The sequence below is a fragment of the Diabrotica undecimpunctata genome, chromosome 10 (genome assembly GCF_040954645.1).
Source record: "Diabrotica undecimpunctata isolate CICGRU chromosome 10, icDiaUnde3, whole genome shotgun sequence".
In the NCBI taxonomy this organism is placed as follows: domain Eukaryota; kingdom Metazoa; phylum Arthropoda; class Insecta; order Coleoptera; family Chrysomelidae; genus Diabrotica; species Diabrotica undecimpunctata.
In genome coordinates, this window is record NC_092812.1 from 73,735,854 (window position 1) to 73,763,257 (window position 27,404).

A 27,404-nucleotide genomic window follows, 5' to 3' on the forward strand; every position below is an offset into this window, starting at 1 on the left:
GATTTAAATTATTAGCTGCTTGGGATGAGACCTCAAAACTCCAGTTTGTTTCAAATAGATGAATTAAGGTTTTAAGTTCTGCCTCAATTGTTGCAGTTGAAACAGATAAGTATGCAGTTTGTTTCTTATAGGCAAAAGTGATTGCAATATCGCAACATTGTTTGAGTGATCTCACTATATTCATGGCAAAAGTTAGAGACAAGTAAATGTCTTTTTCAGGATCATAACAGGCTATTCGTTTTGTGGCTTCAACAAAAGCATCAAAATACTTTGGTCGCAGTGCTGAAAACATAGTGGATATAGATGGGTCTATTTTTCTCATTTCTATAAGTATTTTTGACAGTTCCCTCATTTTGCGTGATGTAACTGCTATAAAATGCTTTTCTCTGTGCGTCTTTAAATAGCGGGTTCCAAATGCACGAATTAGAAAGTCGTTCTTAGCTTCCATTGAAATCTTGTCCGCTCTCATCCTAGGAAACACTTCTTCTTTTAGTCGATGATCAATTTTAATATTAGGAAACATTTTTGATTGGCCAGCAAATTGTGCCCTCTCTTGATTGCTTCTATTTCCACAATTTTTTCTATGTCGGTATAATAGTTTGGAAGAGAAAAATCCAGTTTCCCCCATCCGCTAAAAAATTTCCTTTTCTTCTGAGTTTATCAAACAGACTTCTTCTTTCTCGTGATCTGATTGGTTTGGAGATAATTTCAGCCACATCGAGTTCCATAGAATGGTTCCTTATAATAGGGCGACCAAAATTAAGAACTTCCGTTTCACAGTAGTAACAATAATCTGGTTTTCTTTTATAAGGAGGTTTGAGATTACCAGTGTTTCTACACTTTTGTTTATTGGAAAAGTGTAGATCTTCTTGTACCTCAGTTAACGTTGCATCGAGTGCTGAAATATCTTTCACTTCATGGGTTAACTGGTTGTTCGTACAAGGTTCTGTGAGAATCCTGAGATTTTTTTTACTTAAGTTTGTAGCACTGCTGTTATCTGAACCATTTTCCTATAATAAAAAAATATAGAATTAAATTATATACGAGCTTTATTCAAGCAATCCGTCAAATAATTTTGTTCAGTATGAGTTATCTACTGAATAAATATCTTTGTACTTTACAAAGTAAATGGGACATAAAGATATTCTATATCGCTAAGAAAAAGAGCACACACCAAGCCATAGATTGTTATCAAAATAAATTAAAGCTACATAGGTTCGTTCATAGCTACATAGGTACATACAGTTCGTAATAGTATTAATATTATGAAGAATAAATTAACATTAATAATGAGGTGTGCTGTTACAAATTGTAAAGACTGATAAAATATTTGCATGTTTATATACTGTACAAAAACAGTAATTTCTAATGTAATGGGCATTATGATCAGAACACGACGGGGTACTAATAACGGAAGGACAGGTAACAGAATTACACCCTGGCAAAAATACTGCTTGGGAAGATTGAATTACTGCGTAGCGATATTGGTCAAGTCACAGAATATATACGAGGAGTAACAAGTAGAAAAGTTATTAGGCGAGCTGATGAAATAACGCTAAGTACTGCAAGACACCCCAGATATGATCCAGAATATAACACAGCCCAACAGTGTCTGGATACATTAAAACAAAAACTGTACTTTGTTCAGGACGACTAAGGAGGTACAAAGTTAGTAACAACCTAAAATGTGACAATGTACTTTTAGAGAATCCTGAGAAGGTGTTCTATCGAAAACTACATTCCCGGGAAATTTATCCCGGGTATATCTCTAATCAAGAGATAGCTATCAGCTAGGATTTCTCCAAACGGAGATAAGTCCCTGAGAGTATGCTTGAGAATGACAACTGACTACAAGCTACACTGGTACCGCACAGTAATCACAGATGGTACACATAATAGAACAAATCTCGTACTAGTTAATAAATTAACAAGGCAAACAACACTATGGTGATGTGGGGATAACAGCAATAATCTACGTAATAAATTTACTGAAAATATCGCCAAGTACAGAGATCTGTAAATTCAAATACGAAGACAATGGAGAATGCAAAGTACCCAGACGATACATATTATTATATCTACTGCTGGAATCATTCCGAAGAACTTCTCCGAAAACATATAATGGCTGGGTTTAAATGAACACCTTTATTACTCACGACGGCCAGATGTGTACGAAAATTTTTGGGAGATACTCCAGCATACCCCAAGTCACCTGAGTAGGGCTCGATAACACGGAAAGAGCCTCATCAGAGATCAATCCTAATTATACCGTAGGTATCTGGGGTGAGTCAATTTTTCCCTTAGATGGAGTGAGAGCTGCATGGCTAAATCCGGATAATGGTAATACAGTAAAACCTGTCAATAACGGTCACTAAAAATGACAGAACTATTGGCCGATATAAAAAGGTGGCTGCTAATACCATGTTTTATAGTCCACAAATTTTGGTTTGTGGAACTTTGAAATTGGCCGGCTAGTACAGGTGGCCGTTAACACAGGTTTCACTGTACTAATAGTGATAATGAATTGATTTGCCAACAAAAGATTGTGTTCCGTTACCATTACATTAATAAATAATTATTGCTGCAAACCAGAGTTTAAGCCCATCAAGTCACCAATATGATTTTGGTACGTTATGTTTTGTAAAATAATCCATATTAATTATGTGCATCAAAACGTAAGTACTGGTTAAAATTTACAATGCACAATAATGCAATAACAAGGAGGAAAAAAATAAAATTAAAAATGTATTAGGAAACAGCCAAAAAATTTAATACTTACCATATCACTTGAAGGGTCATATAGTGAACCGTCATCATCAGTAGCATGAAAAGGTTCCTTTGGTGTCAAAGATAAAAAGTCATCATTTTCTGCCTGAAAATTACAGCAACAATACAGTGTAATTCATTATCGGTTTGATAGATAAAAAGTGGAATTTGACATTACAATATTCTGACGTCTGATTATTTTTATTTACCTCTTTCTGATTTTCACCGTGTCTGTTTTCTTCATCCCTTTCGTTTTCTTGTATTCGCTTGTAGTCTGAACAATCAGCAGTTAATGGCCTACACGGTGCTTCAATTATGACAATTTCTTGTATAACTATTTTTTTATCAGAGGTTTCGTTTTTTTCTCGAAGTTTATTCATTATCTATAAAAATAAGAGTATTTTGTTACAAGTGTTTGAATAATTATATCAAAAAAATTTCTTTTATAAGTATCACTCTCTATAACTGTTTAGGACGTAGACTTTTTTAAAGTCTGAAATCTTACCTCTCCTTCATTGTTTGAAGAGTTCTTCATTAACGATTCGCTCCAAGTTGATTTGCTACAGAAAGAAGCTTGAGGCGATGGTGATAGCACGTGATTTAAGGAACAGTTTTGTTTTTCTGTAATATTACAAGAAGTAGGTTCCTCCATATCTGAAACTTATCACAAAATATTTTACATGTGCTAGAAAAAGCCTTTTTATTGTTTCAAAAAAATATAGATTATCTGTGTAATGTTGAGTGACACATCAGCTTTAGTTTATCAGATATCAATATGTAGTTTGTTTTTCAAGGCAGATACTCAAATTTTCTTTACTGTGTTTTAAATTTGGGGGACGATCAAATCATACTCATATGCTTTAGATTATCCAGAGCGAGTAGCTTATTTAACTAAGTACAGGAATGGACACAGTAAATATAAGCAGTTACTCTGTCTGTTTCCAATAAAGATAAACAAATTTTTGTTGTAAATGACTACTGCCTACAATTTACTGATTTGAGATAGTTTCCTGACAAATGCGGAGATTTTATTGTAGTATGGTAATACATTATTCCTTTGAAATTATACAGGGTGTGACCAAAAATACAGATCATAAATTAAATCACATATTCTGAGACCAAAAATAGTTCGACTGAACCTAACTTATCTTAGTACAAATGTGCACACAAAAAAAAGTTATAGCCCTTTTAATTTACAAAATGAAAATCGATTTTTTCAAATATATCGAAAACTATTAGAGATTTTTTATTGAAAATGGACATGTGGCATTCTTATGGCAGAAACATCTTTAAAAAAATAACACATGAAATTTGTGCACCCCATAAACATTTTATGGGGGTGTTGTTCCCTTAAACCCCCCAAATATTTGTCTACGTTCCAATTCAATTATTATTGTGGTACCATTAGTTAAACAAAATGTTTTTAAAACTTTTTTGCCTCTTAGTACTTTTTCGATAAGCCAGTTTTAATCGAGATATTTTGCCAAAGAGGCAGGCGGGTGGCAAATTGAAAATTGAATTTAAGCGGAAAGCAATGCTTATTTCTTAAATAATCATTTTTTATGTTTTCTGACCTCAGTAAAATGTATTTTGAATCAAGTAAATTTCGTACATTCTTCTTTTTGTGTAGATTAATTTAATTAAAACAAAATTTTGGACACCCTGAATAAATAATTATGTTAATGTTTATATGACTGAATAGAGAACTGAATAGCCTTTGCAATGAGCTAGCACACGACCCTATTTTCATTTAAAAAATCATCGATTATGTCATCAGGCCTAGATGGATGAGGTCACTAGTATGATACACATGCCAAAAATCATAATTTAAAAATAAAAATCGACCTGTTTCGGGATTTTTCCTAAAAGTCGCCGGTTTACGAAATAATGAATTTATTCAATTTGGCTTTGACACACTATACAATCTTACTTAAGTAACCATTTACAAATACGTGGTGGATTTTAAAGATGCTCAAAATATTTCGATAAAAACTGGCTTATCGAAAAAGTACTAAGAGGCAAAAAAGTTTTAAAAACATTTTGTTTAACTAATGCTACCACAACAATAATTCCATTGGAACGTACATAAATATTTAAGAGGTTTAAGGGAATAAAACCCCCATAAAATTTGTGTGGGGTGCACAAACACTGTTATTTTGTTTTAAGATGTTCCTTCCATAAGAGTGCCACATATCCATTTTCAATAAAAAATCTCCAATAGTTTTCGATATATTGGAAAGAATCGATTCTCATTTTTTACCTTCAAAGGGCTATAAATTTTTTTATTTTTTTTATGTGCAGATTTGTACCAATGTAAGTTAGGTTCAATCGAACTATTTTTGGTCCCAGAATATGTGATTTAATTTATGACCTGTATTTTTGCACACACTGTATATTAAGTATTACAATAATTGAAACTTATAAGTGGTCATTTTGGTGCTGTGTTGGTAAGTTTATCTCAATTTATTCAATAAATAAAAACAGTAACTGCTTTCGTTAAGGATTTACTAAACAAAGTTGTTTATTCAACTTCTTTAACTGATGATTAAAAAATATTAACAAAAAACATGTTTAATATATTTTCCTCTTTTAGTGCACAGTTTAATAAATAATCTCGAAATCAAAAAGAAAAAATAATTAAAAATATTTTCCTTCTAATAAAAATATTGACAAAGAAATTCACTTACCTATTGGAGGGTTAACATAACACATTTTAAGAATCTTCTTGCTTCTAGACATGGTAATATATATACGACGCAATAAGCGCTACGAACAAGCTGATATTAAAATTAACATCACATCAACGGATCAACATCAACGAAGTCGAAAGATTCTGTTCTAAAAATAGATACTAACAGCAACGTTGCCATATATCCTATTTTGACGCAATAAAGTACTAGACGAAACGAAGTATACGATAAATATGTATATTATAACCGCGCCACTTCCGTCAATTCGATGAACTAACATTATTCATTTGGTTACAGGTTTAGAATATTATTGCGTCTCCCGATTTTTAGAAGAAGTTTAATATCTCAGAAATCTAACTAGAGAGCGCTATGACGTTTTGGGCTATGACAAAATATAGAAATCTGCATTTAACTAAGGGGCCATTTTTATGTAGAAGTAGCGGGAAGTCCATAAATTTAGGATGGTTTTATTGCGCCCAATATTCGGACGTAATAGCTCGAAGGACGCAACATTCAATGCAACAGTATATAATATGGAAGCAATAATGATATAAACATGAATATATATATATATATATATATATATATATATATATATATATATAGATCAGGCTTTGAAAAGATGGTATAGAAAATGCGGAACAATGGGCATACCAGTACAAGAGAATATATTACATTCACTACTTTTCGCAGATGATCAAATCATTTTTGCACAAGACAGGGAGGATATGGAATATATGATAAGGAAATTGGGGACTCAAGATAAATATGTGCAAGACCGAATACTTATGTATTGGACCCGAGATTGCAGATTTGAACTTAAGTTTAGAAGAAGAGACTATTAAGAGTTTTAAGGCTTTTAAGTATTTAGGGTCAATGATTAGCCGAGATGGTACTTGTATGAAAGATATAGAAATGAAAATAGCACGGGGAAAACAAACCACAAGAGCACTTCATGGAGTGATATGGAACAACACTCTAACCAAAGAAAACAAAAAGATGATCTTTCAAAGCATAGTGATGAATATTACCCTATATGGAGCGGAAGTATGGCCAATGACAACAACAATACGAAATAAAATAAGAACAGTTGAACTGGACTTTATGAGAAGATGTCTACAAATCACAAGAGCGGATAGAATAAGAACGGAGGAAATATGGAACAGAATGGAAGTAAAATGCTCAATTACAAAAAAGTTGGAAAACAGAGCCCTGCAGTGATACGGGCATGTACAAAGAATGCCAGAGCATAGTTGGCCAAAAAGAATATTAAACTGGGACCCGCTGGGAAGAAGACGGAGAGGAAGACCTGCTACAAGATGCAAAACATACGTCGCCCCAGGCCACGGATGCTTTCGTAGATACCTTTTCAGGTTTAGGAGGGCATAGTCTGATCAGTGCTTTTACTGTAGTCCTTCGTCTTTCGGATACTGTGACACACACAATGTTGGAGTATGAGAGATGGGCTGATGAAAAAGATAAGTTTAAAAGGGAGTGTAACTGCAGAATGTTTGATTCCGTAAGAGAAATGGTGAAGAAAACGATGATGCATGAGTGGTGGTGGACAGGGATTTTCAAATTTATCAGGGAGTTGCTCTCTTCAAAAGAACGAAAAGAGAGGGAAATCACAACAGAATTCTAAAACAAGCGAGTAGCACCTCGGTGGGGTTCGGACTGTCACAGGTCAAAATAGGCGAGAATCCGAGAGAGACGACGTGAGAGAGATTGCAGCTTCGCAAAGGCAGGGGGTTAAAAGTGTTTGGTGATTAATGTGGATGTGGTTTTCCCGATTAAAGGAAAAATGGGAATCAGGTGATAGCAGAGCATCAGGAGAAATGTTTTGTCTTAACCGGCCCTTCCATCCTGATGTCTAGAGTGATCTCGTCCTGTCACAACTTCGCTAGGGTATTAGGAATCCAACACTACCTGTGTCAGTCACAGGTGTCTGTATGCAGATTGTTCTTCTTCTCTTTAAAAATTTAAAAAAATATGCTACAGCATGGAGGATAGGGTGCAGTTACTTTTAGTATTGTGTTTTTTATTTTGTACCACCTAAGATCTTTTTTCATCCTGTGTGCCTTTGGATTCTATGATTTTCTAAATCGATATAAATAAAATTGTAGTAAATATTTAAATTATTTTATTTAGTTATGTTTAACAATATAAATAATATAACAAACAACAATTTAAACAGAAATATTTTACAATACAATTCACATTTTAATTTGTTGAGAAGATACGTTCCTAAAGGTAAGGAACAAATTCATTGGATATTAATGGCTTAATTTATGGGCTATCACACTGTCTAAAAATTCGATAAAATCTTTATTTAGTGGTAATATTTATGTTATAGTTTGATTTTACATTGAAATATGAGGTACAGAGTTTTCATATTAATTCTAGAGGCTAGCAATATTAAGTGTATACATTAGTTTTAAAAACTGCTACCCAATATTTTCTAAATGTAAAATAAAAACTCTATAGACTAATATTTGCAGATTGTTTACGGTACCACAGCACGTGTCAAATCTCCAGTACAGTTTTTTTTTTAATAAATAAATAAAATTTGTAACATTAATTTGAAAAATCTGCTGCTATGTAGTGTAAGATGTATATCACATCCTTTATTAACTATAAAACAATATTCTCACGTTACTGTACTGCTCTTCTTAAAGCCCTCTTTCTTATATTGGTCATGGTCCTAAAGATCACCCACCGGGATAGTTTTGGTGAGATGCAGTCTAAGGTGTTAAGTGCTGACACTAATAAGGTATGAGGAAAGTATCCAGTAGTTTTTTGTTTAACTCCAATAGTTTTTATGGCCTCTGTAACGTAAGCTAATGGAGAAGGAGCCATCCAAGTTGAGCTCTTTATCTTTGACATATTAGTAGCAACATAACCTGGCAATAAGCACTGTACAGTAATGCCAAATTTAGAGTACTCCGATGCAAGGTCCTCAGAGAACTTAACCACATACGCTTTTGAAGCAGAGTATACAGTTAGCAAAGGATTGGGGATTTGAGCTGCTGTAGAAGAAATATTGACAACTACTCCCCTTCTTCGTTCTACCATTCCGGGCATTACAATCTTGCACATGTTTGTAACAGAGAAAATGTTGCAGTTGATAAGGTTTGCAAAGAATTTATCTTTTTCTTTTACATCTAAAAAGTATTCTGGATGGTTGTAACTCATACCGACGTTGTTGATTAGAACTCCAATATCCAAACCACTCAATTTCTTTTCGAGGTCGCTATAAATTTGATCGGTATCGGTGAAATCAGCAACAAGAATCATGAATTCCACTTTATACTTTTGACCTAAAAACAAAAAAAAAAGTAATTTTCATCACTAATATAAATCACTTAATAATTTTTTAAATAAAAAAATCCTTGTTATTTAGATTTTCTAATATCGAATACTATAATACTGCCTTGTTAAGAATAGAAGTCGTAGTTGACAAAATCCCTATTTTGAGATATTCGATATTTTAGATTTGATTAATTGCCATCAACTGTAATGACTCATTAAAAATCTTGTTACAACATAGCAATATATTTTTTGAGTGCAAATTTAATGAGTGCGTGTAATTTTCTTTCAGAGTATTTGAAATTGTACTTTTGATAGATACGACATTTAATCCTAAGAAATCACAAAAATAAAGTAAAGTAAAAAGTCTTATCTTTTTCAAAGTTATAGTTTATTAAGATAAACAAAATAACATAAAGTCATAATCAGTTTTTTTAATCATCTAAAGCTCCAGGTTCCATTGAAGTTGGTAAATTATTCCAAAACGTTTGTCTGCTTTTAGGCATGTGTCCACACAGTTTGGATATAATCAGTTGTTTTCTTTCAGTCGTTATGCCTCTAGGAATGGACTTGGGTGAAAGTTTTGTCATTTCCTGTTTTGCAATCTTTGCATTTAGAATGTTTACTTCACTTTCTGTCTCTGAGGTGAAGCTGGTTTTGTACTAAAAAGTATATTTACCTCTAGAAAAATCTACTTGAACCATTTGATTTAGGTATGACCTGGGATTAATTTTATTCAGTTTATATGCAGAAGTACCATCTTGCCATTCAAAAAAGTCAGCTAATTCCATATCAATTACTTTAGCATGACTTGCTGCATTTGCTACTGCATCCGAAAAGTCTTTAAAATCGTATATTTTACCCATTTGCTTCATGGAGCGTTCCACTTGGTGGTGAAATGAGTCCGAAGCCATGAAGGTATGGTCAGGCTCAAAATACTTAATTAGTTTTTAAGAGATATCCTCAGAGTTTACTTACAATAAACGTAAAGAAAGTAAACAAAGCCCAGTTTTTATTTTGGGCATAGCAATTGTCAAGCCACATTATAACATTTTTAGCGTCTCGGTGAGACAAAAAAAATTTATAGAATGTGCTGGCAATATCCGACTTACTCCGTCCGGCTATTCCTTGGTGCCATAAAATTGCAATTGGTACTGTTGGCTTTCTAGCAATGACGACAAAACTTTCATTAAAAGAAAATGTTCTAGGTATAAAAATAATCTTAAACATATCCATTCTCGGAAGCATTATGACCTAGAATATCACGACAAAATAAAATATTTATAATTAATATAATATTTTATTACCTTTTGCAAATCCGCTGAAACTACCATTGATGTATCGTCCCAGTTACTTTTTTAGACGTGTCAGTTTGATATTCTGATCTGGCAGCAGTGTATTTATTTTGATGTACACCAAAGTTGGTGCATTCCTCACAATTATCCACCAATGCATCCTTTTTGTGAGACGTAGATTTTGAATGCAAGTCAAATGGTTCACACAACCAGCACTCTTCATGTCCTAATTTTACAAATGAAATATTTAAAGTTGCGATAACTTCTCGATATAAATAATACGAAAACTTGATATTTGGATATTTTTCAAGAAAATTCTGGTACATAATTTTTATTGTGATGTCACTGGGAAGATAACGTCGTTCTGGTGCCTGTTCCCGATGGTAGTGTTGTTCTGTGGGTTTGAAAGATTCTATGTGTTCTTTAATAATATTTCGTATTGTAAAATTCGATTCTTTTTTTTTCATTGCTAGGCTCTCTTTAAATTTTTCTTTCGTTTACGGATTTCCCCTGTTTTAGTTAAATTGTCTTTTTCCGCCCTTTCAACAGATACATATATTATATCTACCAAGATTTCTTAAATAAAAGGGAGGCAGTCTTCCTTACCTTCTTCTTCACCTTTGGAATCAGATTCTTCAGGAACAACATTTGCAGCTCTCAAGTTATATCACTAATAATCTTCACTTTATTTAAACCTTTTTTGTTTAATTTCGGTTCCTCAATTTCTTCCGTCTCTGAATCTGACAAAATAAAATCGGGGTCATTATCTTGTTGAAGTTTAGGTTTCTTCATGACACGTCGTCGTAAACTATGTATTTTCTCCCTTTGTTGGTTATTTAAAATATGCAGCATTTTAAATGATCTGCTATTTCTGTCCATTGTTACTGGTTCAGTTAATAAACTGAACCATAACATTTACATAACTAATGTAAACACACTTAAAAACACTATAACAATAAGATTAATACTAGTAAATAACTGAAAATCAGATACGCCGAATAACGCTTACAACGGTTTAATTTTTAGGTTAAGAAACTAAAAAGGCGGGAACATTACGATTGATTAGGTTAGATCTCCCTGTTGTTAGAATATTTTGTCGAAATTACACAATTGTTAAGCAAATTTGTCGTAACTACAAATCGTCTTGTGAAGATACGACTAAAAATGTGAACAAATGGAGATTCGACAAATTGGCTTAACATAAACTGTAAAAATGCAGATCCGACAAAATTTTAAAGTGGAATAACTTATTTTTAAACAGCAGATAGCACTTTCATTTTTAAAATATAAGTAGATTATTTGGCTATCAATGTGTTGGCGTTATAACCTAAAAAAACTCAAAATTACAGATACGACTTCTATTCTTAACAGGGGAGAATATGTGTAAAAAAAATCCGCCATCTATATGTGAAACTTTGTTTTTGTGTAACTGAGATTGTAGATTTCTATTAGATTTCATAATGAGTGTGTTTGGGACTCAAGAGTAATAACATATAACTTTGTAGAAGCAGTCAGTTTCAGGTGTGGATGCCTATATTATTATTTACAGGGTACATAAAATGGGCATTTAAAAATGTTTGTATGGAATAGGTAATGGTATTATTCCGGTATCTATTTTACATGATTTTTCAGTTGTTTGTTATAAATCAATAAAAGTGACTATTATACTTATTAAAATTATTTATTTTATTCATACGTACTATCCTGCCGTATACATGGATGATTGATTCTGCAAAGGCGAAAGCTATTTGTATATTGCTTGTTAACTCAATAAATGTCAAAATTGGTTCAACTTTTCTATTTATGTGCAGCTGTTAGAGAAATATGCACCATGTAAAAAGTTATGAGGTAATTAGGCAAAATCTTCAATTTCTAGCTTTTTTTAGACGAAATTTTTATTACTTTTTAAACTATAAACTTTTTATAAACAATTTATATAGCATTCTTAATGTATTTTAAGCCATATTTAGGACTAATTGTAAATGAAAATATTTAAATTTAAAAATTTATTTGTAAAAAAATTGTTTCTAAAAATTGGTACCACTTTTTGAGATGGGGAACATACATATTCGTATTGAGCGAAAAATTTTACATAAGAAATACATTTTCAACTATCCACCCTTTCATGCATATAGAAAGGTACTCAGCTGACGAACTAAAAAAGCGATTCAACAGAGCTGATAACATAGTGTCACCGGTAATAATATCAGTAAATAATGACTCGTTATGTGAAGATCGTGATTCAGAGACCTTCATGTCTCCTGATCTTGATAAGTACACTAAATACACTAAATTGTGAAAGTACAGTTACAGTTGTTAGGTTAGGTTTTCAATCTACATTAATATTATTCTATCTACATTAATACTTAATTAAAGCATTGTGACTGATAAAATCGCCCCCTTCTTTTAAGATGCTCGCTCCGAACAGTACCTAAGTGGACCAGAACGGTGGATTCTGCCCTTCATAAGGACACAGTCTCTCTAGGTGGATGAGAGACTTACTTCGTGGCGTTAGTTACACCCTATATACAAGGTCGTTTATCTTCTTAGTAATCAGGTACGGTCCCTCCCAGAGTTGGTAGAGTTGGTTGGTAGAGCCAAACTGCATCATCTTCCTTGAAACTAACCGAAGTGGATTTCTGATCGAACCTAATCTTCATCCGGTCACTGGTGAACCTTAACCAATCGAACCTTTAGGCCGCTGACATACTTGGGGAGTGTATTTTGCTCCGCCTCTCCGTCTGGTAGATTACCATGTACGAGATCGATAGGAAGCTTCATCTCTTGATCAGTTAATAACATTCCTGGAGTGTAACCAGTTGCTTCATGTTGGGAGCTCGGTAGGCTAGCAGAAACAGAGGCACCAGTTTATCCCAGACTTTGATTTTCATGTACGAACAGGGACAGGTAGTTGTTGATGGTTCGGTTATGTCTTTCTACCATGAAGCGGTGTCATTCTGATGTTCTTAATTCCCAGCAACGCCATCATGGTCTTCGAAACTTCCGATTCGAAGTTGCGCGCTTGGTCAGAATGAAGCAAGGGTAGAACTCCATGTCAGAAAAGGACATTCTCAAAGCAGGGGCTCACCAACTGTGATTGCTTCTTGGTTGGGTAGTGCAACTACTTCTGGTCATTTGGAAAAATAGTCCATAGCAACCACCAAATACTGTTTCCTGATGTTGTTACTGGAAATGGTCCCAGAATGTCAACAGCAACTCGTTCCTATTGAGTCCCGGTGATTTGTTGTTGGAGTTTTCACCCAAGTCTGGTTTTAGGTCTCTTCTTGGATGCACACAGATCACATCGTTTGCACCATGCTTCCACATCTGATCAGAGTCCTATTGATCCTAAAATGCTCCCTGGGTGGTTAATTCGACTTATAAAATTACTGTTACGCCAGGCCCTCAGCTAGACCATTGTGACTGATAACAATATGTGAATTGTTTTTTTGTAAAATTTACGATTTTTGTAAAATAAAAGTATAAAATATATTGTCTATCTATAAAATTTTTGTAAATTATTCCATCTTTGTATATGCACTAGTTTATTATAAAAACATTTTTTTATTCATCTTTAAGGTTAAACCTCAAGAAATTCATATTTTTATAATTAAATCACAGTTTTTTCATTCTAGTAAGTAATTTTAATTAAAAAAATTGTAAATTTAAGAACTCTTCAATCCTTTTTACAGTAGAAACTATTATAAGTTAGATGTTTTAACAAATAACAAATCATACAGGCAAATAAAAGCTCGAAGGTACTTCAAAAATAATTAAAAGTTGGAAGGAGTCAAATAATATTTGAACTAAAAAACTTTCTAGATATCTGAATCCCAGGGAAATTAATTTTATTATTATAACGTAGCTGCACAGTATTGAATGATAGCCGGAACATATAGAGACAGATTGCTGATACTACGGAAACCTCCACCAAGACTTGGTATCCGAGAATATAAATAGGGTCCATAAAGATAAAAAGGAATTGACCTTAATCCGTTTTGGAAAAGAAAAAAGACGAAAGCGCTGGGCAATCATGGGCTGCCGCTGGAGAACTAAATCTGAGTTTCCAGGTCGGCAAAGAATCTGAGTTAGAGTTGAACAAGCACTGATAAACCCATTATCAACTCTATTGTGCTAGTTGTAGTTGGATTTAAAGGAATCAACACAAGTGTGAGACAAACATAAAATATTTAAGTTGAAACTCATTATTTAGTTGTTATTAAATTACTTATCTTAATTACTTTGTGATAACGCAATTGATATACATACATATATTAAATTAACGAATTAACATTTTATATACATAGTAGCTGCTCTTTTGGCAGATCAAGGCAAACTATGCGGGCTTGGTGATCAATATATTACTGAAATTGTGATATACTGAATTAATTTTACAAAACTATGCTAATGAATGCCAAAAATATTCCATCGTGTCGTAATCCCGTTCAATATTATACAGTACATCAACAAATTCGACTTTCTTGCGTAATAACTAAACTTTCACCAGCCAGCTCTTTCAGGTCTTTAAAATATCCCGCGGGCCTAATTTTTTTAATTTTGACGGTGTTGATAATTTGTTTAGACTACTTTTAAAATTCTTACAGACATCTGCCAGGTCCTTACTAGCGTTGGATTCAATTATATCTTGTTATTCTTTTCACACTAACACATTTGATTTTAAAGATAGAGAAGAAGAAATTCCAAAGAAATTATTAAAACACAGTTGTAATGTCTTCTAACTGGAGGAACTTCTAAAAAACAAGGCCAAAATTCTCATCTGGAACTCTAGTTTTTAATGCCATCTGGAGTTTTGCCATAAACATGTACCGTAAAAAATACTTATTTCAAGAAAAAAGCATTTAAAAACAGAAAAACAATATCCTTTTTGCCAAAAGGAACTCATTGGTAAAGGTATTATGGTATGTTGACTCACTTAATCCGAATCCACCGTGAGAGTCAAGTATCATTTTAATTTGTACCTTCAAAAACGTTAAAAATTAACATTTTCAGACAATACATAAAGTAAGTCTCGTATGCAAAGGTTTTCGAGTTCGCTGATAGCAAGACACTGAAGTTAACTTTGCAAAATACAAAATGGCGGATCCATAGAAAATACAGAAATAAAGAAACAAACGTTTATATGGTATTCATTGATCTTGAGAAAGCATTTGATTTAGTTCCTCGAGAACTGAACAGTTCTCTTTTAACATGTAGAAGAAGTGGAACTAATAACTAATCTGACTTACAATGGTTTTTCTAAAAATCAATTGGATGCTCCTTGGCTTACTTCTGATTAAGTGTACAATGTTGTCCTGCGTTATCTCGTTCTATGCCCTAATTATCTTTTTTCCAAATACTCCGAAAGTTTGATGAGGATACTGTAAATTAAGAAGTCTCCTATTCGTCATATCCCACACATGTTCAATTGGGTATAAATCTGGCCATCAGGGGGCTTTGGCAAAATTTTGAATTAAGTCTGTTCAAAGAAGTCCATGGTGACTCTCGCAATGTGTGGCCTGTGTTATATATATATATATATATATATATATATATATATATATATACATATATATATATATATTTTATATACATATATATATATATATATATATACAAAGCCTTATCAGGGGGTGTTGCTAGAATCATATCATCGACATAACGTTCTGCTAATACCACCTGATAAGGTGGTCTAATCAATGTTTAACAGCTTTGATCCACACCTCCAATTCACATGCGAATTTGATGTTGAGAATAGCATCCCGTTTTTAGATTTGCGGATCATTCACACCCAGGATAACACATTGGGCACTACCTGGTACAGAAAAGAAATGGCTAGCAACCGTTTCTTAAATTACCACTCTACAATCAACTAGATACAAACGTAACCTCTTAGAAACCTTTAGCCTTAGAGTACATACGTTGACACATGCGCTGTACAAAGATGTATCTCTTAATCTACTAAAGTTCATTTTCATTGTTAACTCATATCCCATTTCTATCATTAATAAATAGCTATTTTCCAAAAGCTATGGGCATTCTATTACAGAAGCATCCGATGGTGTAAAATTAGCTTCCATTTCTAACAGCATACAAACTCCCCGATCACCCCAGAACTAGCCACAAAATATACTTCTCTCCCGTAATTCGCACAAATCACGAATAAACTTACCAAACTCTTCAATAACTTATCAGTTGAAATAGCCTTTAAAAAAACACCAGAACTGTAGGACAGTTGTTTTTGAAGACCAAAACTCCATTAACCCGTTTAGAACACACCAATGTTGTCTATTCTAAACCCTGTGCAGAATACAACTCCTGCTACATTGGCCAGAACAGTAGCTCTTTTCAAGATCGATTAACGTCTCACAAAAGCGACATTAGGATTTCTAAACACTCTTGTGCCCTTGCACAACATGCTATTTTAACTAAATACCTAATCGACTTCACAAACGTCAAAATACTTTGAAAACAACAAAATTACCATGAGAGATCCGTCCTAGAAATGTGCTAAATTTTAAACATCCAAAACCCTGAATAAAAGAACTGACATTGATAATTTGAGCCAAATATATCAGTCTTTTATTATACAGAACAAATAAGAACTCTTCATATCAAATATTCCTTTTCAAACAAATAGTCAAAAATTGGTCTATCTTACGAAACCTTCCATATCGAAAAAATTATTCCGTAAATCCCATATAGTCTATCATTAATACTTTCAACAACCGCGCAGCTCAACCTCACAGACCACCCACGTAGGACGTAATTAGACACGCGCATTGCGTGATGTTCTCGTTCACCAAAAAAAATTTTCAAATGTAAATAGGTAGTGTCGTTTCGTCTATGTATGATCTTAAACAACATAGCTCAACGAAGCAATCTGTTAAATTTAAATCACCAAACAATTAAGTAGCAGTAGAGCTTGCTTGTAGATTTTTGTTTTTTCGTTAAGTCATTTGTTTTTTAACAACTAATAAAACCTACAAATTGTTTGTAAGTATGAATTCCACCAGTGTTGTCTTTTACTTATAAACTTACAACATAATTTTTTGTAGTGAACTGAGGAATTGAACCATAAACAATAGGTTACAGATGAGATAACAAAATATTAAAATTACTTACCCAATTCTTTGGCGACATCTTCAAGTTTGGATTGAGTCCTACTAATCAGTACTATATTTAATCCTTTCTTCGCTAAGATTTCAGCATATGCTTTGCCGATTCCGTCTGTGGCCCCCGTTATAACTAAAAGAAATATATAAAAATTAGTTTGATGTTCACCCATCAAAAAATGTCAATTATTGGAATACATTATATATTGTTTTTATTAGAGGCACAATTGTTAGGAAATATTCGGATCCAATATTTCTTTGATGCAAAATATATCATAAAGCTTTAAGTATTGAATAAACTAAAGTAAAGTAAAATAAATTGTAAACTTGAATATATTAAATAGTAATTTCTCGTACTTGGGCAAAATTTAATTTTAAACTTTTCATTTTAACTCTAAAAGTACTCGTTCTGCTTCAACGAAATATTTAAATACTTGACAATACTGCAGAAGCTCGATCACTTCAGCTTGTCGGTCAGAGAAGAAATGAATTACGTAATAATATAAAATTTGGTATAAAATAAAATAATTTCCATTATAAAGTCACTGTACTGTCACCTAACAGATAAAATTTGGTATAAAATAAAATAAGTTCCATTATAAAGTCACTGTACACTGAGGCGAAATGCAGCGTGACACACAATGGAATCAACAGCGACGAATTTGACATACTTGCTGGAGTCAGATAGGGATGCGTGCTTTCTCCGTTTCTTTTTAACATAGCACTTTCCACTGAAGCCAATAAAGTAGGTTAAAAAATCAATATTAGTAAAGCCAAATCCACGAGAGTAAATGCAAGAAATAACACGCTATTTACTATCAACAACATTTACGGAAAACTTTACGTATCTTGAAAGTGTCATAACAGAAAGCGGAGGTCCAGAGGACCATATTCGTATGAGGATACGAAAAACTCAACAAGCATTCAGCATGCTCAACCCTGTTTGGAGATCTGGCGAATATACTACAAGGACAAAGATGCGCATATTCCAGTCAAAAGTCATATCTGTTCTACTCTACGGATGTGAAACCTGAAAAGTGACAAAAACCCTTACAGATAAACTTCAGGCCTTTATTAATAAATGTCTACGACGAATTGTTCGTATTTTCTGGCCTAATATCATCAGAAACGAAGATCTACTACACCTGACCGAACAAAAAATTCTAGAACATCCAATAAAGTCCAGAAAGTGGGGTTGGATTGGTCACACACTCAGAAAAAATAATCCCAGTATTGCAAAGATTGCCCTAGAGTGGAATCCTCAAGGAAGAAGAAAAAGAGGTCGCCCAGTACAAACTTTGAGAAGATCCATCATGGACGAGATAAGAGGTCAAGGAAAGTCTTGGAATAAGGTGGCCTTAGCACAAAATAGAACCCGATTGCGCGTTTTCACTGAAGCTCTATGCTCCACTTAGGAGTTCAAGTGCCACTTCTTATTTGACGTACTGTACATGATCTTCAAAGAAGGTTAGCGATGATGCCCTCCTTGGATGCTAGAGTACATCAACAACTGATGAAATCGTCAAAGAAATGGGATAAACTAGAATTACTATTAGGGACGTTTCTGAGGATGTTGCCATATTGGTTGGATCATGTATAGTCTTGCCATAAATATTGATACAAGATATTTAACTAAAAAAATTTAAACTACTAAGGGCCGGTTTCACCAACGACAAATAGCAGTCTATTCAATGAATAAAGTTATTCGATCAATAAAACTGACATATCTGCGTTTCACCAACGTCAAATAAGACTTATTCTATGAATAAACTCCAAATAAGTTATTAGTCCAATATCGGCCAAATAAATATTTATTCTTCGAATAAGTTGACAGCTAACCTCACTTTAAATATCAATAATAAAGAAAATTCATTAGTTTAACTTGAAATTATCAACAATGTATTGCAGGTAAACGTAATTATATCACACAATTTGAATTTTGTATACATAAATATTTATTTTAGATTATTATCTTCTTCATCATCCTCTGATGACGGAAATGAGCAGCGAAGGAAAAGACCACACTTGCAGCTGCAAAGAAGAAACCCTTTTGCTGAATTTGATTATGTGGACTTTAAAACTAGGTTTAGATTATCAAAGTTCTCCATTTCTTCCTCTAAATAATTTTTGGTGCTCTCGCGTTTTTTGTCCATTTTCTCAAGTTTCAGATTCACAATAATTTACAATCACAACAGATTTTTTTTATATAAATTATGTATTGACATTGACAATTATTATTATTTTGACAAATTAATCAACCAATATCAAATATTATAGGTTATGTATATGATTACAGTGAAAAATAGTGCGATGCGCTTGGCCAAGCACCTAAGAGGTGGAGGCCAAGAGAGGTGTCAACGAGTACAGTCTGTGGAAAATCATTACACTTTGAACTTATTCGACGAATAACTAACTGTGGATTACAAATAGTTATTGAAACGGAATAAAATTTATTCTACTAATAAATTTTATTCGACGATTAACTATTCAGTGATTTATTTGTTGTTGGTGAAACCGGCCCTAAGTTGATTTGAAAAATTTTTGTACAATTTATTAATAATATAATGAACTACAAACTACAAAAATTATTCAAAATGGCCGATATATGCCTGAATAAAGCGCCGAAGTCTATTAGGCCATTTATCGATCGCTGTACGGACGATATCCATAGGCATATTGTCCCCAACTTCTACCAGAGCCTGTTTCAATGACTGTTGATTATGGTGAGTTCTTGTACAGACCATGTTCTCTAAAAATAACCGCAATTAGTAGTTAAGTAGATTAAGGTCTGGGCTGGCTGATGGCCAATGTTCACTACTAATAAATTCTGGTATAAGGTTTCCAAGCCCCTGTTGAGTTGTTTTGCCTTATGCACAGGTGCAGAGTCTCGTTGGGATTTCCATGGTTTATTTTGGAACATGTGTGGTTTAAATACTTCACTAAATTTGTTCAAATGTCCCGCTGATAATATCTCGCCGCTGTTTTAACGCCTTTTTCATAAAAATGTAAAGAAGTGACGCCGTCGTAGGACACTCCCCACCAAACCATCACTGAGTCAGGAAAATGTCGGCGTTTGATCCTTGGCACCAGTTCACACTGGTGTCAAGGATCACAATAGTTCACACTATTTTCTATCTTACTATACGGAATGGAAGCTTGGACATTGAAGAAACAACACATAAGAAAAATAGAAGCGTTCGAAATGTGGTGTTACAGAAGAATATTAAAAATTCAGTGGGTTCAAAGGATTACCAATGCTGAGGTACTACGACGTCTAAATAAGGAGTTTATGATTAGGAAATTAGGAAATTATGAACAGCATAAAAAGAAGAAAACTAGAGTATTTGGGTCACATAACCAGAGGAGAAAAATATGAGCTGCTGAGAATTATTATGCAAGGAAGGATCCAAGGAAGAAGAAGCATAGGAAGAAGACGCATCTCCTGGCTGAGGAACCTTAGAGAATGGTTTAACTGTAGTTCACTACAACTTTTCAGAGCAGCAGCCAACACAGTGACCATAGCCGTTATGATATCCAACCTCCGATAGGAGATGGAACTTTAAGAAGAAGAAGACCAGTTCACAGACTTCTTTGGATGATCGTGCATAAACTTCAACGTTTTGTTTATTGAAAGTTTTTTGTCCAGGCTAAAATTGTTTTATCAATAAAGAGGATTTCTTTGTAGAGAGCTTTACCGTACAATGACAATAAGCGTCTTGATTTTTTTATTTTAATGCAACGATACAGCGTTGTCTTGTTTACCGATTGAAAATCCCAAGTCCCAAGTCTTGTTTGATAATGGAACTGATGATTTTCGGCGCAATATTCATTTCTCGAGCCATAATTTTGTGGTTTTGGACAGGATTTTTTATTTAACAGCGTTAATAACCTGTGGATCACGAGATACGCAAGACCAGTCAGATCTTTTACAGTCACTTACTCCTCCCGTATCCAAAAACAATTTAACAGTACAATACACAAATCATGCGTAATATTTAACAGTTTTAGTAATTATTGTCTGTATACTCTATTGTAACGGCTCAAACTAGACTGGCATGTTTTGGCGTGTTTATAGTGTAGAGGTTACTAATGTCAACATAACTTTTAGCTGGGTTCAGTTTGTCAGCGTTTGTCCGCGTTTATTCTTCTTCTTGACACTCTTTATCTTATCTGCAGCAGCGCGGAAAAGCTGCACAGATGTTGTATTGAACCAGATTCTGAGGTTCTTTAACCAAGATGTTCTTCTTCTTCCTGGACCTTGTTTTCCAAATATTTTTCCTTGCAGGATGGCTTGGAGGCTTGAAGGAGAGCATATTATACTTGCGTTTATACTTGTACCAATATGTATGGCAGGCCTATGTATACTTCTCAGGAAAAACAAATCAAGGGTGCAACAATCAAATTGTACCATGGTTATAATCCAGCTCACACGCCATTATTCGTTCGTGTTTTTTTTTGTTCAAAAACAATGATCATATTTACCGGTTTTACCAAAACTAAACAATCGTGGAAGGGCCAAGATTTGTCAAGATTCAGGAGATACATCCCGCAACGGTAGAAGATCTCAAGGTCATATCAAAAGTGCATATTAAAAGGGCCTTGAGGATCTAGAAAGCACTTACAGAAATATATTACATATGAGGGAGATTACTTCAAAGGGAGAAAATATTGATAAATAAGTTCGAAAAAAATAAAGTCACCGTTATTAAACAAACCTCGTACATCTTAAAGATAATTATGAAATAAAGAATAATCAATAAAATAAACCGAAAATAGAATAGGATATAATGGAAAAGATGGTGGTTTTGGACGCTAAGCCAGAAGACCGCATTGCTCTAGACTGCATACGTAGACTCGTTTGCAGGGCAGTACCCGTTGATGTGTAGTCACGTCTAGCAGCTGATGTGCGAGCCACAAGATGAGATGTTTGAACTGACACCAGTTTCTTCCGTCTTCAACACAATTCTACGTTCTGCGAAATCCTTCTGTCTACTCTCCATCTTGTTACATTCAAAGATCGAGCAATTTGTACTTGATTACTGCCTAGTTTAAGTTGATGACTTAAAAATTTTCAATAACTTCTAAAATACCACTCATGTCCAGATCAAAACTAACTACAATTGTCAAAGGTGTAAAACTCCTTCTTTTGCAACCTAACCTCAAATGTCATTAACGACGAATGGTCATGTACATTAAAGTAGGCTAAGATTATTTGTCTTGTGTATTAAAAATAGGATGACTTTGATTATATTGATAATATTTACCGTTAATTTTAACAAATAAAAAAAAGTTTTGAAAATGTTGTGAACAGAGAAAGTGAAGGAATGGAGATTTATCTTAAGTAAAGATTTATCTCAAAGTATAATAATGTCAACATCATTTAAAACACGCGCTAAAGGAATAAAACTTCTATAATTTAAAACCAAAAACCAAAATTAAAATTGGTTTTATAATGAAAACACTAATCAAATAAAAAAGTTAAATTCCCTAATTTCGTGCTAGTAAAGTTTAATTCTACAGGTTTGTAAAAGAAAAAGAAAAGGCAACTAGAATCATATGATATGCAAAGTTCATTTTAATCTTAACCTTGGTATGACCCCTTTGTTATCAGAAAATATGTTTAAAGTACAAATGGTAATGCATATTACAAGCAATGTTGGTTGATTTACCTGTAGGTTTACAATATAATTCCTAATCAACAAACACAGTAACGTCGACTTAAAAAATGCTGATAACTGTGAAACACAACACTTCTAGGTTAACAATTTAGTTCAAATGATACCTATATAATTTTAATAAGATATAAATGAAATAAATTTGAAAATATTATAAATTGTATAAATTTATGTTGTACACAGTGAACTGCAAGTTAGTTGAATAAATGTTTCTTGATGTCTGACTATTTTGTTCCCAAAATGAAGAATTAAATATCAAAATCAACTTTTATTGTCAATAAAGTATTATACCGCGTCTACTATAGTTTTTGGTGATGAATTAACATCTCAATTATAGTGTAGACAAGAACGGCCCCTAAGTGCATATCTAACCCCTATAAGTTCTTGCACCAAATATATAAATAAAAATAAATGACAGAGTTAGAACAAAACAATCATTAATATCATCACCCTCATGTATGAACTGCTTCAAAAGCTGAGAAAGAACAATGTCATTCATTTCAGTTTTAATTTCATTTTCAATTTCCCTTATTTATGTACACATATTTCTAGATTCTCGATTGGGTGCCAAACTCTTGCACTCGAAGGTCAGGTGACATCAAGAGAATCTCGACGAATTGGGTTGTCACAGCACAGAACAGAAATAATTGGAAAAACCTTGAGTAGGCCTATGTCCGACAGTAGACGCAAACACTTTGCAATGAAGGATTGCACAAATCGTTCGATCTGCAGCTTGTTTTAAATCATCTGTTCATTATGGTATTTGTCGCATAATGCTTTCTTAGCCTTTCCTTTTTTCTCTGGAAGCCATCAGTTCTACACCGGTCGTATTGTAGGCAATTGTTCCTCATGTACTCAAGGCTCTTAAGGCTTAAACTCTCCCATAGCAAAAGCAGATTCGCCTTTATTACCTTGATTGAGATCATTGAGATCTATTTGGGACAGAAACAAAGTCAGCGTCCCTGGTCGGCTCTCTGCCCATTCCCTCTACATTTTCAACTTAGAATTCAGAAAAATTACTTATTTTTGAGTGACGTCTTTTTTTGTAAGTTCTCTTTTTGTCTCGTCTCTATGTTACTACCACGAATTGGGATGTCAAACTTCTGAATGTGATAGCAATCTATGCACCAGAGAACAACAGAGATACCACCACAAGGGAAAACTTCTACGAACACCTTCAGACTGTAATAAACGAGACCCCAAATGATATATATAAATGAATATATAATCATTATGGGTGATTTTAACGCCCGTGTTGGCAATGATATAGTTCCAGGAATAAAACAGCGATGTAATGAAAATATCAGAAATGAAAACGGAGACCTTCTGACGGACCTCTGCAGCATAAACGAAATACGTATTAATAATACATTTTTCCCTCACAAAGAATAATACAAATACACTTTTGAAAACAGTAGAGAAAAAAGATCTATGATAGACTACATTCTGTCAAATAGAGAGTTACAGCCCTCTCAAATCGTGGATGTAAGAGCACTAACATTAGCAGAAATAGGAAGCGATCATGCGATTGTGCAAAATCCGAATGAAAACACGTATCTGTGATAACAAAACACCAGAATACACCACAAAGATGAAAGTCGAAAGCTTACAGGATGACTCCACAAGAACCAAAAAAGAACACCCAAAAAAGCAGAAACACATATAGCACATAAAGTGATAGAGTAAAAAAAGCTGGGCAAAAATTAAGTCTAATATCTTAGCCTCGGCCAAGAAAGTTCTTGGTAAAAAAATATAAATAAAAATAAATCGTTCCCAAGGCAAATAAATCCATGGTTTTGTACAGAAGTGAAGGAAAAATGTAAAGGATAGAAAAAAGCTTACCTTAAATACATGTCAACCAAAACACAAGAGGCATACCATAATTAAAAGACAATTAGAAACGAAACACATGCACTTGTAAGAAAAATGACAGACTTAAAAACATTAATTAATAAAATTATAAAACACAATAAAATACCGGAAGAATGGAGAACGAGCGAACTAATTCTACTATTCAAAAAAGGAAATAAAAAACAGCCAGAAAAATACAAATGTATAAACTTGTTAAATACTAGGCTAAAACATACAACAAAAATTGTGTGCTAATAAATCAGATGATAAGTTTAGCAGATGAACAACAGGGTTTTCGTAGTGGAAGATTGTGTACAGATGCAATATTCGTTACTGAGAAATTACTAGAGTATAATAGACCAGCATTTCTGTGTCTGATTGACTTAAAGAAAGCATTTGACAGAGTAAGACTCAAAGATATAGTCCATCTTCTGTGTGATAAAGAAGCTCCCCTAAAGATTATAAAAACTATCGAAAACATCTACCAAAACAACAAAATAGAAGTCAAAATAGATGGACAACTTACAGAATAAGACAAGGGGATTTATTGAGCCCCATGCTCTTCAATTTGATCATAGATGAAATCATCAAAAGCGTTAACAAAGGAAGAGGATACAGAATGGGAAACAAAGAAATGAAAATACTCTGTTACGTAGACGACGCAATATTTATAGTTCAAGATGAAGAGAGTCTGCCAAGACTGGTCCAAAGATTTAACATAAGAGCAAAAGAATTTATTATGACAATCTCATCTCAGAAAACTAAAACAATAGTAGTCAGCAAAGAACCAACCAGATGTAAAATAGAAATTGATGGCATCAGTATTGAACAAGTAATGGAAATAAAATACCTGCGAATTACACTATCTAGCTATGGAGACCTGGACAAAGAAGTGAGAGATCAAGTACAAAAAGCAAATAGACTGGCAGGATGACTTAATATCACTGTATGGCGAAACAGACACATTAACACTTAGATGAAGTCCAGAATTAATAAAGCCAGTGTAAGACCAATAATGACATATACCTCAGAAACAAGACCCGACTCAGCCACAAAGCAAAGGCTACTGGAAACTGCAAAGATAAGAGTACTGAGAAGAACTACAGGAAGTACGCTGAGAGATCGAAAGAGAAGTGAAACCATTAGAAGAAAATGTAACGTACAGTGTAAAAATGAATGGACACAAAATAGAAAAAATAATTGAGTGACCACATAAGCAGCATGGAGGAGACCCGTGTCGTTAAAATAGCAAGAGATAAGTCACCAATCCGTAGATGAAGTATCGGACGACCAAGCAAAAGATAAAGTGACAACCTTCCATAGAGGTATTAATCCACCAATCAACAAGCAGAATTGCTTATAAAGAGGAAGAAGAGGAAAAGAAGAAGAAGAATTGTTACATACCATGTTAAGTCTACAATCCCATAGAGTTAGTCAGCTCCCATATACTCATAGGACATTCCCTATTAGTCATTTTTACTCGCCTTGTCAGGGATAAGAACTTTCCCACCCAGTCTGTTCTGTGTGAAATAGAGGCGAACTAAAACTCAGTCTCAGACTGGTAAGGATCTTTCCTGGATACTCCAATCTACTTTCTACTCAACCGCCATCATCTGTTATTGCCACATTTTATATGTATTGTATGTACCTTGGTGTAGAATGTGAAAGTGTTCACCAGCTTCTGATACTGAACATCAGGCTTCGATTTGAAAGAAACACTTGAAAGAACGCAAAATTAGATCTGGTATGGATGGTAAATACGAAACAATTTCGAGGGAAATAAGGGGTCAGTCTCGCCAAGATAAAACATATTTAATTCCCCAAATATGCGCGGAAATCGAAAAGCATGGTTTTCGCAAGGAACAAAAATCACCATTCACTCTATTTGTACCGCCATATGGAATACACAAAAATGGCCAAGTGACTGGTGTACTTCAATCTATATTAGATTACATAAAAAATGAGGATATATATATATATATATATATATATATATATATATATATATATATATATATATATATATATATATCGATACACAATTATATTATATTATCCAGTTTTCTAAGCATATAGCCTATATCACTCTCATCTTCAGCTAAAATGGCTTGGTCGTCAGCGAAGTATATTGTGTACAATCTTTCGTCTTGGAGTGGTATGCCCATACTGCAGCTCATTCTTCTACACATTGAGAGCACCTTATTCAGATATATTTTGAAGAGAGTAAGTGGTATGCAGCAGCCTTGCTTTAGACCCTTGCTAATAGGAATTTCTCTAATTACGTTGTCTCCAGTTTTAATGTCTACGGTCATATTTTTGTAAAGCTGTTGTACTGGTTTTATGTATTCTTTTTGTTTATTTCTTGTTTTTCTATTGCTACCCAGAGCATTGAAAGTAGTACTCTATCAATTACTTTTGTCAGATCTTTAAAGACTATATGGGTTAAAAGGTTGTGGGCTAAAGTTTTCTTAATAATCTGCCTTAAAGAAAATATGCTGTCTATATAGGATCTGCCTTCGCGAGAGTCATTTTTTTCTTCTGCATCTGTCATCTCTTTTTGAATTTTATTTTTTTTCACAGTCTTGAGAGTGAATTTACGATCCTTAGCCCTCTGCAGTTTGAACAATTTTTCTCCTTTTTTGTACATGTTGTTAATATGTGCTTATGTCCACTATGGTGGTAAGTCATGTAATTTATACCATAACGTGA

General features: G+C 33.6%; 3 protein-coding genes across 5 annotated transcripts in view; all 3 read right to left on the reverse strand.

Moving 5' to 3' along the window:
• Nucleotides 1–523, reverse strand: part of LOC140451765 (uncharacterized) — a 1,608-nt gene extending 1,085 nt beyond the window's left edge. Inside the window, exon 1 of the mRNA XM_072545616.1 lies at nt 1–523. This exon is cut by the window's left edge and continues 1,085 nt beyond it. Within this exon, the coding sequence (XP_072401717.1) occupies nt 1–523 (523 nt within the window).
• A 58-nt stretch (nt 524–581) lies between these two features.
• On the reverse strand, nt 582–5,526 carry LOC140452081 (uncharacterized). Its single transcript, XM_072546136.1, has 5 exons — nt 5,454–5,526; nt 3,272–3,426; nt 2,976–3,149; nt 2,780–2,872; nt 582–1,010 (listed from the first exon to the last, which is right to left on the reverse strand). The coding sequence occupies exons 1-5, from the start codon at nt 5,503–5,505 to the stop codon at nt 582–584; spliced, it is 903 nt and encodes a 300-aa protein (XP_072402237.1). The 5' UTR covers nt 5,506–5,526.
• A 2,055-nt stretch (nt 5,527–7,581) lies between these two features.
• spidey (hydroxysteroid 17-beta dehydrogenase 12 spidey) overlaps nt 7,582–27,404 on the reverse strand; it is a 50,976-nt gene continuing 31,153 nt past the window's right edge. For all 3 annotated transcript variants that reach the window (XM_072546715.1, XM_072546717.1, XM_072546716.1), the window contains exons 3-4: nt 17,180–17,302; nt 7,582–8,773 (exon numbers count right to left, since the gene is read on the reverse strand). In XM_072546715.1, the coding sequence (XP_072402816.1) occupies nt 8,109–8,773; nt 17,180–17,302 (788 nt within the window). In that variant the 3' untranslated portion in view covers nt 7,582–8,108. The remainder of the gene's footprint in view (nt 8,774–17,179; nt 17,303–27,404) is intronic.

Bases quoted from the DNA above. Each gene is read 5' to 3' on its own strand.
- LOC140452081 (XM_072546136.1), bottom strand. From the start codon at position 5,505: ATGTCTAGAAGCAAGAAGATTCTTAAAATGTGTTATGTTAACCCTCCA. The intron at 3,427-5,453 runs GTAAGTGAATTT...TTTTGTGATAAG, and splicing joins TTATGTTAACCCTCCAATAG to TTTCAGATATGGAGGAACCT. The intron at 3,150-3,271 runs GTAAGATTTCAG...TTATTTTTATAG, and splicing joins CTTCAAACAATGAAGGAGAG to ATAATGAATAAACTTCGAGA.